At 40.3% G+C, this 11,619-nt stretch overlaps 1 protein-coding gene across 11 annotated transcripts in view; it reads left to right on the top strand.

Moving 5' to 3' along the window:
* The window catches only part of LOC144015531 (cyclic nucleotide-gated channel beta-1), a 39,286-nt gene extending 27,835 nt beyond the window's left edge, over positions 1-11,451 (top strand). For all 11 annotated transcript variants that reach the window (XM_077515604.1, XM_077515598.1, XM_077515602.1 and 8 more), the window contains 14 exons: positions 2,606-2,809; positions 2,953-3,161; positions 3,275-3,325; positions 4,274-4,360; positions 4,442-4,506; positions 5,722-5,844; positions 5,934-6,075; positions 6,150-6,309; positions 7,692-7,789; positions 7,863-7,946; positions 9,117-9,235; positions 9,332-9,478; positions 9,642-9,840; positions 10,514-11,451. In XM_077515604.1, coding sequence (XP_077371730.1) covers positions 2,606-2,809; positions 2,953-3,161; positions 3,275-3,325; positions 4,274-4,360; positions 4,442-4,506; positions 5,722-5,844; positions 5,934-6,075; positions 6,150-6,309; positions 7,692-7,789; positions 7,863-7,946; positions 9,117-9,235; positions 9,332-9,478; positions 9,642-9,840; positions 10,514-10,708 — 1,883 coding nt within the window. In that variant the 3' untranslated portion in view covers positions 10,709-11,451. The remainder of the gene's footprint in view (positions 1-2,605; positions 2,810-2,952; positions 3,162-3,274; positions 3,326-4,273; positions 4,361-4,441; positions 4,507-5,721; positions 5,845-5,933; positions 6,076-6,149; positions 6,310-7,691; positions 7,790-7,862; positions 7,947-9,116; positions 9,236-9,331; positions 9,479-9,641; positions 9,841-10,513) is intronic.
* Positions 11,452-11,619: the final 168 nt, after the last annotated feature.

Raw genomic sequence — 11,619 nt, 5'->3', positions numbered from 1 at the left:
CAATTTGCCACTTTTTTTCCGACCCCGCCATATAAAAAAATATATACATATATTTTTACATGGCCCTAATACGCTGTTGTAGTGAAGCAATACTTTTATTTATTTATTTAGTTATTTTACATTACTGCATATTTTAACTGTCAAACGTTATCCAAAAAACAACGATAAAGTCAGACGATTTTGAGCATTTTTACTCATCTTTAAAGGCAAACCTGGACTTCAAGGACGCATCTGTTGAGGAAGGACGCATCTGTACTTGCTCCTGCACTCGCTCGAGAATCTAACTACTTGTTGATTTTTGCATTGGGATTTTTAACTACATTGTTGCAGAATGCCTGGCGGAAAAAGAGCTGACGAGAATGAGGAGATAAAATCTACACTTAAAAAACTCAGTGGAATGGTTGCCGAATTACTTGAAATGAAGAAGAGCATTGAGCCACTTCTTCGATCTACTCTTCTGGAAAGCCAGGAAATACAGCAATTGAAGAAAGAGACACAGGAAAAAGATCCACGCATTGTTGCCTTGGAACAAAAAGTGGATGATTTGGAACAAAATCTTCGTATCAACGATGTGATAGTCACCGGTATCAAGATCAAGCCGCGCCGTGGCCCTTTGAGAGCTGCGGCTAGCACGAGCACGGAAGATTCTGACCAATATTCAGGGAACGAGACTGTGGAACAGCAAGTGACACTTCAACTCAGAGATTTGGGATTAACTGTTGATCCTGCGCACATTCAGATGTGCTTTTCGCTTCCAACTGGAGGGACACGACCACCGGCAGTTCTGATCAGGTTTGTTGACAGAAAGAAAAAGATTGCTCTTCTGAGAGACCGTCACAAGCTTCGTGGGAAACATGTCTACATCAACGAAAACCTCACCAAACGAAATTCTGACATCCCCAAAAAGGCACGACAAATGAGAAAGAATGGACTTAACAAAAGCACATGGACAAAAGACTGCCGAATTTTTATTCAAACTAAAGATAACTCTGGTCAACTAAAAAGACGAATCGTGAAAGGAGCTGAGGAATTGGCAGCGCTTGAGATAGAACAGTAATTCACAATATCACAACAACAACAACATCACTAATTACCCAAAGCTGGAGTTGTATATGATTATTTGCTGACTTTGCCAAGGCTAACTCTTGTTTATACACCTGCATTGATAACATGTATTGCTGTTCCCGTTTGAATCTAAATATTGTCTGGCTCGAACTCCGTTTGGACATTTGTTGTAACAGTCAAGGCTTCATGATAAGGCTGTATTGTGGCTCCAATGAAACTGCTGTCAATACGCAAAATGGGGTTGGTGGTCTGGTTCCTGGAATGCGGCTGGCGTGGGCCGCTCTGCTGGGTGAGCTAGGCTGGGCAGCGCACAGGAGTCATCAGATCCACAACATGCTATCAACCAGTGGTGCTACCTGACCAGAATCGAGTGCTGAAATTGCTTGAATCGCAATGGGCAGAATGCAAGCCGATCTACTCTTCTGGAAAGCACAACATGTGTGAAAGCTGATCCGAGGTCAGCGAAGACCCTACTGGTGAAAGAGAAGTATTGCGCTTGCCTTGGCTGCTCGCCTGGCATGGTGGACCTGCTGGTGGCGTCTGGGGACCGACTCACCAGTTCCAAATGACTGGGACTAGCCACAATCTACACACGGACATTCAAGATGAACTGAGCGAGCAGTGTCTGGGATAGTATGGGATGGATAACGATAAAAAATTAATGACTATTCTAAATAATGTATATGATTGATGCGTTATAGTAATGGGTCGATGGGGACGGGTCTCGAATAAGCTTCGGCTTCTACCCGTCAGCCCTTCTTTCGGATGTCAGTGTTGCAAGGTTGTGATGTGATCGATGTAAACTGTAATGTGTCCGAAAGGAAAAAATGAATAAACTAAACTAAACAAACAGAATATTGTGCACTATGACTACATCAACATGGTGGATACCATATTAAAGATTGGATTCCATTCTTTCATTAGAAAAAAGTATGTTTCTACCTTATTCCGTTCTTTACTAATCACCATTTGAAAATAGGTCATTTGAGTGACATTGAGTGAAAATAGAATAAGTTTTTTGTGAAAAGATACATTTTCTGCACAGTGACTCCAACACTAACATTTTTTGATTAGTGACGCTCCGTGAGTTAGATTTAATGTGACAAAGGCTTTGATCATTCACGTTTTCATCCTTGAAAACGTTCTATTTCATCAGATTTAATCAGATTTGTCATGTTTCATTGTCATTTGATATACCTTGAGCTCATTGAAAAGAGATACAATACTGCCATCTGCTGGCCATAGTTAGTGGGTGTTTTTTTATTTCATAACTCCATTGACCAAGCAGCGTTCCACAAGATGTTGCATTGCCCATTGATTAAAAAACAAAACAAAACAAAACGTAGTTTATGGCATCCTTCATTAGGATTTTTTTTTAGCATACGTCATTAAACGTTTTTGGCGGTTAAACAGTTGAGCACTTTAAATCAGTATTAATCGATTTTCGATGTATCGTTACATCCCTAATATCCCTAATATATGTATGTACTGTGTATCTCGGCTTGTGTGACCTCCCTCATGACCTGTGTAGTGGCACCAGCTCCTCCAAAGGCCCCAGCGCTGCAGCCTGCTCCAGCTACTCAGCCTGTGCACAAGGAAGATGCCGAGGAGCTCCCTGGTCCGTCAGGAGGAATAGCCGACAGTGAGGCAGATGAGGAGAAGTCCGACCATCAGGTGAAATCCACTCGACGGACACGAGCCTATGCGCGCTACCGCTTCCCCGCCAGCATCGACCCTTTCACCAGTGAGAACGCCCCCGCTCCCTCTTTCGTCACCACCAGCAATGCTCCTCAATGCACTATTAGCATGCTTTAGCTTAGCATTGACAAAAGTTCCAATCAAAGTCCGACTTTTTTGTAGTGTGATCATTGTCTGATATTCCCCCAGATTTAATGTACGTCCTGTGGATGTTCCTGGTATCTCTGGCGTGGAACTGGAATGTGTGGTTCATCCCAGTGCGTTGGGCTTTCCCCTACCAGACGCCAGGCAATATTTACTACTGGCTGCTGACTGACTACCTTTGTGACCTCATTTACATCCTGGACATCACCGTCTTCCAGCCACGTCTGCAGTTTGTCCGTGGAGGAGACATAGTTGTGAGTGGCAAAATATTACATCATGAATTGTGACCTCATGCAAAAAAAGTCATTTATTGGTCTTCTTATGTTTGGCGTAAGTTATGGTTCCGTATGTTGTCATTTCTCAACAGTGTGACACAAAAGAAATGAGAAAGAATTACATGAAAACCAAACGTTTTAAGGTAAGCGTTTATGTTTAGGCAGTTGCAATAATGGGTTTTGTGTATTTTTCTGAATATGCATGCAACATTTTCATCCATCCGCTTTCTTCCGCTGATCTGGGGGTCGCGTCAAGCCTGATTTATGCCTCTATGTTTGCTCTCGCGTTAATGACCGGCGTAGATCACAGGATCTACGCGAGCCATGAATTTTAAGTGCCGCGTAGCTCGGTGCACACGTCGCCAATCCTTGCACGCCGTAGATGGTGGTGCGTAGCTCACTCGTGATTGGTCCGTTCGATGGCGTACTCTGCTTTTTTTTTTTTTTCCCTTTTCTCTCCCCGCCTGCCCACCCAGATAGTTTCCATGAAGGCAACTGTTTGGCGGTGCAAATAGACTTCCTGCTCGGAGACCATGGCTGTGCATGTGGATATGTGCCTGGGACGAGAGGTGGAAAACAACAATAACTAAAAAAAAAAACTGTCTTCGCTAAGCGTGTGGCTGTTGTGTTTTGGCGAGTTTACGGCAGACACCGGTGCAAATTGGCAATAAATAATTGCCACGGTGATGAGCCGACTCTCCCCCCGGCTTTGTTTCGTGTTTCTGAATTAAATTGAACTTCCTGAATTCGTCATAAAATGCAGAGGAATCCCAGCCGTAGCGACAGCGGGACTTGGTGTGAAACTCCAGCAGACACCGATGTGTATTGCGCACAAGTTGGAAGGCAAATGCACGAGCGGAGCTCCGCCGTGACGTCTCCGCGTGAGCCTCAAGCAGAAGTATACCGAGGCCTTCACGGGGGCAGCAGCTTTAGCATGGAAGCCAAGACTTCCTTCCCAGCCACTTCATGCAGTTCATCCAACGGGATCCTGAGGAACCACATTTTGACATCTTGCTTCCAACTTTGAAATTTGATGATATCAACCCTAATCAGGAAATAACCCACCAATGAGCTCTTACTGTGTGTTCCAGTTTGATGTGGCCAGTCTTGTTCCGCTAGAACTCTTCTATTTCAAAACTGGCATCAATCCTCTTTTGCGCCTGCCCCGGTTACTCAAGGTGAGCATTTTCATATTAAAACAAAAAACACCTCCTTAAGGACATGAATAGCATGATTAATGCTACATTAATGCTCACTAGATCAACTCGTTTTTCGAATTCAACGAGCGTTTAGAGGCCATCTTGACCAAAGCCTACGTCTACAGGTGAGCTCTCTTGACTTTGTTGTTAACTGTTAGTCCTGTTCTTCTCTTCAGTAGTCCATCCTCCTCCAGTCACGTTTGACCATTTCAACATAGGAAAAGAAAAATCCCACACAGAAGATCATTCACCGCTGTATATTATTAGAATAATTTTAATAATAGTATTTTTATTATGATATATAAGAACATTTGGAAGCAGTCTTCTTTTATATTAAGGATTACAAATAAATAAATAAAAGAATAAATAAATAAATAAATAAATAAATAAATAAGTCAGCCACCTGACTTGTGGCTGTGTGATATGCAGGCAGCCTAGTTTCACTCCTCAGCGACAGTATAAACGTGAGTGTGAATGCCTGCCTCGTTTTAATTTGTGTCCTGTAATCGACTGGCAGCTAGTCCAACGTGTACTTTGACCTCTACCCGAGGTCACCTGGGATAGGTTTGACCTCTCCTTGACCCTGAACATGATATGTTGTTTACAGAATGGGTGATGGAGTGATGGATTAGCAGCATTTTACAGTCATCACTGTATCACTGTATGTTGTACATATACAAACATAGTATGATGATTAGTCACAGGCCGACATGACTTTCCTCTATGGATTTGCATTTTAGCATTGAGTTTATTGGTGAATTAACCCATCCAGCTTTTGCTTCAGAAAAGAGACCTTGCTTCAAGTAGCATAAAAAAAAGTTCAATAATTTTTTTTAATTGGTGCCATGACCCGGATTGAGTTGTTGAGCATTTGTGTTTGTTGGTGTATATATATTTTAAAAAATTGTGTAATAATAATAATAATAATAATAATAATAATAATAATAATAATAATAATAATAATAATAATAATAATAATAAAATGCCCTGCGATTGGCTGGCAACCAGTCCAGGGTGTCCCCCGCCTACTGCCCAGAGCCAGCTGAGATAGGCGCCAGCACCCCTCGCGACCATTGTGAGGAATAAGCGGTCAAGAAATTGGATGGATGGATGGATAATAATAATAATTTAAAAAGTAAAAAAAACAACAACAAAAAACGAAAGTGAACAATGAACAAATCTAAATTCTTAGTCAATTAATAATGATTTTAAGACCAATAAAGTGGTTGGGAATCATTGCCTTAAGCATGAACAATACAACCCAATTCGACCATAATATTTTGTCCCACAACTCGCCTTTGAAATCCCACCGTGATCATTTCTTATCTTTTGTATTTCAGGGTGATCCGGACCACCACATATCTTCTCTACTGTCTCCACTGCAACGCCTGCCTCTACTACTGGGGCTCCGCCTACAAAGGATTGGGCTCCACTAAGTGGGTGTACGACGGCAAAGGCAACAGGTCGGTGAAACAGACGTTGCATGTTTTATTTGGCTTCACAGATGAACGACGGCAATCAAATAAGTTTTCTTAATGTCTTGTCGCCACAGTTACATTCGTTGTTACTACTTTGCGGTAAAGACCCTCATCACCATCGGGGGGTTGCCGGATCCCACCACCCTGTTTGAGATCGTCTTCCAGCTCATCAACTACTTTGTGGGAGTCTTTGTCTTTTCTATCATGATTGGCCAGGTCGGTTCCAGAAAAGACAAATAAAAACAAAGTAGTACCACGATGGTATATATAATGAATTGGTCCATCCTCAGATGCGTGACGTAGTTGGTGCGGCCACAGCTAGTCAGACATACTACCGGACCTGTATGGACAACACCATCAAATACATGTCTTCATATCGCATCCCCAAAGAAGTCCAGAACAGAGTCAAAACCTGGTACAACTACACCTGGCAATCGCAAGGAATGCTGGGTAAGGAAACCAGACCTTCAAGTAGCATAGAAGCTAACATTGAAGTGTTACGGATTCACTTCAGTGAAGCTGCAACACCACTGCACAACAATAAGCAACATATTACCGCTTTGTGCCAGTCGAAACTGAACATTACTACATTTGTAAAGGCAGCATTTTGAATCTCTTTATTTATAGATTATACACGTGTAACTCATTTCATGGCCCACTGATGCATATTTAGTGTGTAATAATATTAGGGCTGGTATTGATTCTAATTTCCTCAATCAATTCAATTTCGTTTCACAAGTGTTCAGTTTTGATTTTCCTTGATTCAATTCAATCCGGTATCGATTAACTATGGAAGATCAATTCGTCTTAAATATCCAGGACCTGATTAAAAACTCCACAAACATTCAAATCCACAATTAGTCACATTATCACAAGTAGTTAAATTATTATTATTATTATTATTTATTTTATTTATTTATTTATTTTTTAATGAAAGTAACTTGTGTTTTAATTACTTAAGTGTGTCATGTCTGGGTCACGCCAGGGTTAAGTTTGGGTTCATGACCTGGTAAGTTTGGGTTCATTGACCGTGAGGTCAAGTGTCTGTTTTGAATTGATGTAACAGCATCTAGTTTCAACTGGTTTTGAGCTATGTGATGTAAGGAGCTATGTGATGTCAAGAATCTTTAAATCCTTAACTGGTCATTTGAACTGAGGTCAAGTGTCTGTTTGGAATTGATGTAACAGCATCTAGTTTCAACTGATTTTAAGTTATTTAACAGCTATGTGATGCCAGGAGCTTTGTGATGTCAATCTTTAATCCTTTACTTAGTCACAACCAATCAGATCGATTCACTGTCTACAGTATCTGTCTGAGAAGTGTGTGTGTTTGTCGGATTATTACCACTGTCCCTCTGTGCAACTCTTCTTTGTTTCTCGTCTAGTCAGGTTTGTTCTACGCCTCTCGATGTGAATAAATAGTTAAAATCTTATTTCTGTCTGCGCTTTTGAGATCCAACCTCCAGCACATGACAAAGTGTTACACAAAAAATGACATAAGCAAGGATGAGATGAAAATATCATGATAATTCAAATTCAATAATTGTAAATAAATTAAAAAGATTCTGAATTGTCTTAAAGGACAACAAGTCAGGTCTTTCATAAATGTAAGAACATATTTTTAAATTCTTGTAAACAGTAAATTTCAAGAAGACTAAAAGTACAAAAAAGGGGCTTTAAAATTTGTGGGAAAAAGAGATTAAAATAATCAATTCACTGGTTTTATGAATTGATATCAGGCTGGAAAAGGTATATTGATTTGATATCGATTATCCATTTTTTTTTTTTTTTAACCCAGCCCTAAATAATATACAATACTTTCTACCATCCAGACGAGCAGGAGCTGCTGACTCAGTTGCCAGATAAGATGCGTCTGGACATCGCCATCGATGTCAATTACTCCATCGTCAGCAAGGTCCCTCTCTTTCAGGTACATACAAATACATAGCATGCAACAGACCAACTAAATCCACGTTAAGTGTGATTTTCGTTTTTTCTGACAGGGCTGCGATCAGCAGATGATCTTTGACATGTTAAAGAGCCTGCGCTCAGTTGTCTACCTGCCAGGGGATTATGTCTGCAAAAAGGTGGTATTTTCAAGAAATGACATTTTCAAGTTACCACATTCTATTCAAATAAATCATGTCAACAATCTAATTGAAGGCGCATATTGTCGTCAATTGAAGCATATCTACTCATCATTCTTGAGGTCTTTAAACATTTGCATCCCGTTGTCCAAGTATAACATTTGGCACAACCTGATGAAACTCTACTTTCAAAAAAGGGGATGGGGCAGCTTGAATGTCTGTCACAACTACTGTGGCTACTTCTTATAATAATAGAGCTGTCAAACGATTACATTTTATCATCAAATTAATCACATCTTGGAATCGCGATTAATCGCATAATTAAAAAGGCTTTTTATTATTTTTTTTGCCTGCCAAATTTAGAGCAACTGTTGTGTGTTAATTTGGACATTTAATGTTATGAAGACGTCGTCAACATTTTTTGATTCACTGCACACTCTCATCCTCCTCTTTTTCATATCAGTTAATTATTTTCATAATTTAAAATGGAAAAAAAAAAATAGCCCAGCAGTTTGGCATGAACAAACATTCTGAATGTCTTACGCAATGTTTATTGCTCAAACACAATATGTTGCTACCTTTAACGTAACCATCTGCTGTCAGCTAAAGGATCATCTGTGGTCAAAATTAATAGTGTGATTTATGTGCATTAATACATGATTAATGCCAGGGGTGTCCAAACTTTTTCATTTGAGGGCCACATACAGAAAATCAGAAGGACGCAAGGGCCACATAATGTTATGAAGAGAAATTGTGTTTAGTCATAAAAATTTTACAAATTGCCTACTGCCCAGAGCCAGCTGAGATAGACGCCAGCACCCCCCGCGACTCTTGTGAGGAATAAGCGGTCAAGAAAATGGATGGATGGAAACAATTAGAATTAAGGGGGAAAAAAAGACAATAAAAAAACAAAAACAAATGTTGTATTGCGCAAATGTAAAAAAACAAACAAACAAAAAAATCAAAATTTTTGTCCTTCATGTCCACACTTTAAGGACATTCTGAAGATCTTTTGAATTTGGCTTGTCACAATTGTAATTGGTTGTTTACCTCGACATGTCAGTCCTGTGATCGGCAAGGAATCCGTCCAGGTCGTAACCATTTTCTCAGGTTGTCCAACAGCTTTTGAATACTTTTCATCATTTTCCTTTCGCTGTGTTCCCTCCTCAGGGCGAGGTCGGTCGGGAGATGTACATCATCAAGGCGGGGGAGGTGCAGGTGGTTGGAGGACCGGATGGAAAGACAGTTTTTGTCACTCTCAGTGCCGGCTCCGTCTTCGGCGAGATTAGGTCAAGATGTTTTACTGCAAATGTGCTTTAAAAGGCCCAAGTGTGTATTATTTATTCGTTAAAATTTTTCCATCCTTCCGTCTCTTTGATGGGCAGTTTGCTCTCGGTGGGCGGGGGCAACAGGCGCACCGCCAATGTGATCGCTCACGGCTTTGCCAATCTCTTCATCCTGGACAAGAAAGACCTGAACGAGATTTTGGTACACTATCCGGAATCCAAGAAACTGCTGCGCAAGAAAGCCAGGTACGCAAAAGATTGAAGAAAAAAACAAACAAACATAACGAACGCGTAAATCCGTTTTTGAGAGTGAAGAACCAAGTATTAAAAAACGTGTTTACACGTTTTTGGGTTTGAACGAGTTATGTCATACATGCTTCTTGCAAGTTCTCTTCTCTTTTCCCCACAGGAAGATGCTGACCAAGGGAAAGAAACCTGAGCCCAAAGAAGCAGCCAAGGAGCCTGCCCAGGTTCAGGCAACCCCTGTCAGGCCCGAGACTCCCAAGCTCCTGAGGGCAGCTCTAGAGATGACCGAGAAATCCAGTGGACTCAAAGGAGCCATGGCTCAAGTCAAAGAGAAGACCAACAAGTCTAACATCTCGCTGCAGGTGAACAAATCGAACAGCCGTATTTGTAATTTTGTAGATTGTATCATTTGGCTCAGTCCAGATGATTTAACCGCCATTGTAAATTATATGTACTGGGGCGTCTTGAGATGAGAGTAACACACCTACTTTTTTGACTGATATTTTGCTTTGACTTATGAGCGTAGACTTAAGATACGAGTGCTGTATGGTGGCCAATAAGCAGCTGTTTGACAAATATTAAACAATTAATCAACTCCCCAAAGCTAATGCTAATGCCAATTAACATCTATGTTAGCAGTACTCACAGTCATATATTCTTTATCCACTGCGTAGAACAACTAATATTAAGGCCATACTGATGATATGGAGATGAGAGAGGAGTTGATTATGTTGATATTATTATGAACTCCACTTGAGTTCTAGGCAGGGCATGCTCCAAGTGTGTCTTCTGTCTTTTATAAAGAACAAGTAAAGTATTGTGGAGTGCTATTTTCATCATCAAAATACACATTAGAACAAATGTGACCAAATTCAATTTGTATCTCAAGGCACTACTGTAAATGGACAGCGGCACTGCTTGTTTTTTGTTCCTGATATATGAAAATCAGATTACCGATTGCGGTATGGTGTTTATTTATTCAAGTGTTACACGAGTGGAGGCGACTATTTGAGAAACTTTCTTTCCTCTCTTCAGGCATCCATGTCATCCTTGCTTCCATCCCCCATCTCCACACCCTCAGCCACTCCCGCCAGCCCCACCGCATTTTTCTCCAACTTCGCCTGCTTCAACGACAACTCGGACTTGTCGCTTTCCCTCACAGAGGATGTGCCGCCAGTGGTTCACAGGCAGGGGTGCATGCCTGAGAAGGAGGGTGGGAAGAAGGTGTGACAAGCAATAAGAATTGCTGGTAACGTCAATGTACGGGAAGAAGCAAATGAGATGTTGATACCCATACTTCGAGGGCTTTATGATTTACAATAGATGACATACAAACGGAAAGAAAGTATATCTTATTTACAGTATAGCATATTGATATGGCCAACTTGTGCTGGCAGATATTCCACTTCACTGAGCTGCATCGTTGATTGGCCAGTACAGTACGTGAACAAACCCAAATGTCTTCACGTCACCTCCAATTTGGTATTTGTTTTTGCTGTTGTTGAAAAGAATGTATATGTTTACATTTTTTTTGTCAATTCAAGTCTGCCTTACTTTGATTTTGTGTAATGTCATTAGCTTGCGCTGATAAGGTTTTGTTTTCTTAGATTGTTTAAGACTGTTCGTATATATGAGCATACTTTCACCATATAAAATAAGGTTGCGATAGTCACACTATTCATTTTGTTTGATTTGTAATAGGTGTTAGTGTTTTTTATGTCCAATGTCAAAGTGTTAATAGATATATGAAAATCGTTATAGTTGAATTATTAATACAGTCACAGACCAGTTTAAACCAGTTTACAATCAAAAGTGTGTTGTTTCTTGTTGGAGTGACTGCTTGTTTGCGTGCATGTCTTACTTGTGTAGGTTACATTAAATGGTTCATTGTCATATATGACATATCATTCATATGTTGTCTGCATATCACAATGTCTGTGTTACACTCTAATTAAATACATATTCAGACTTAATTGTCCTCCTTGTCATTCCAACAATTGGCACGAGTTGAACGACAAGCCAGAAAGTACAGACTGAACATTTCAAGATGGATGCCACTTTCGTTTTCTACTTTTGTTTAAAATCAACAAGTCATGAATTATTATTTTTTTTAATGAAGTCAAACTTAATCAAAAGCGTGC

This window comes from Festucalex cinctus, chromosome 3, assembly GCF_051991245.1.
Source record: "Festucalex cinctus isolate MCC-2025b chromosome 3, RoL_Fcin_1.0, whole genome shotgun sequence".
NCBI lineage: Eukaryota > Metazoa > Chordata > Actinopteri > Syngnathiformes > Syngnathidae > Festucalex > Festucalex cinctus.
This window is presented reverse-complemented; position numbering and strand designations above follow the sequence as displayed.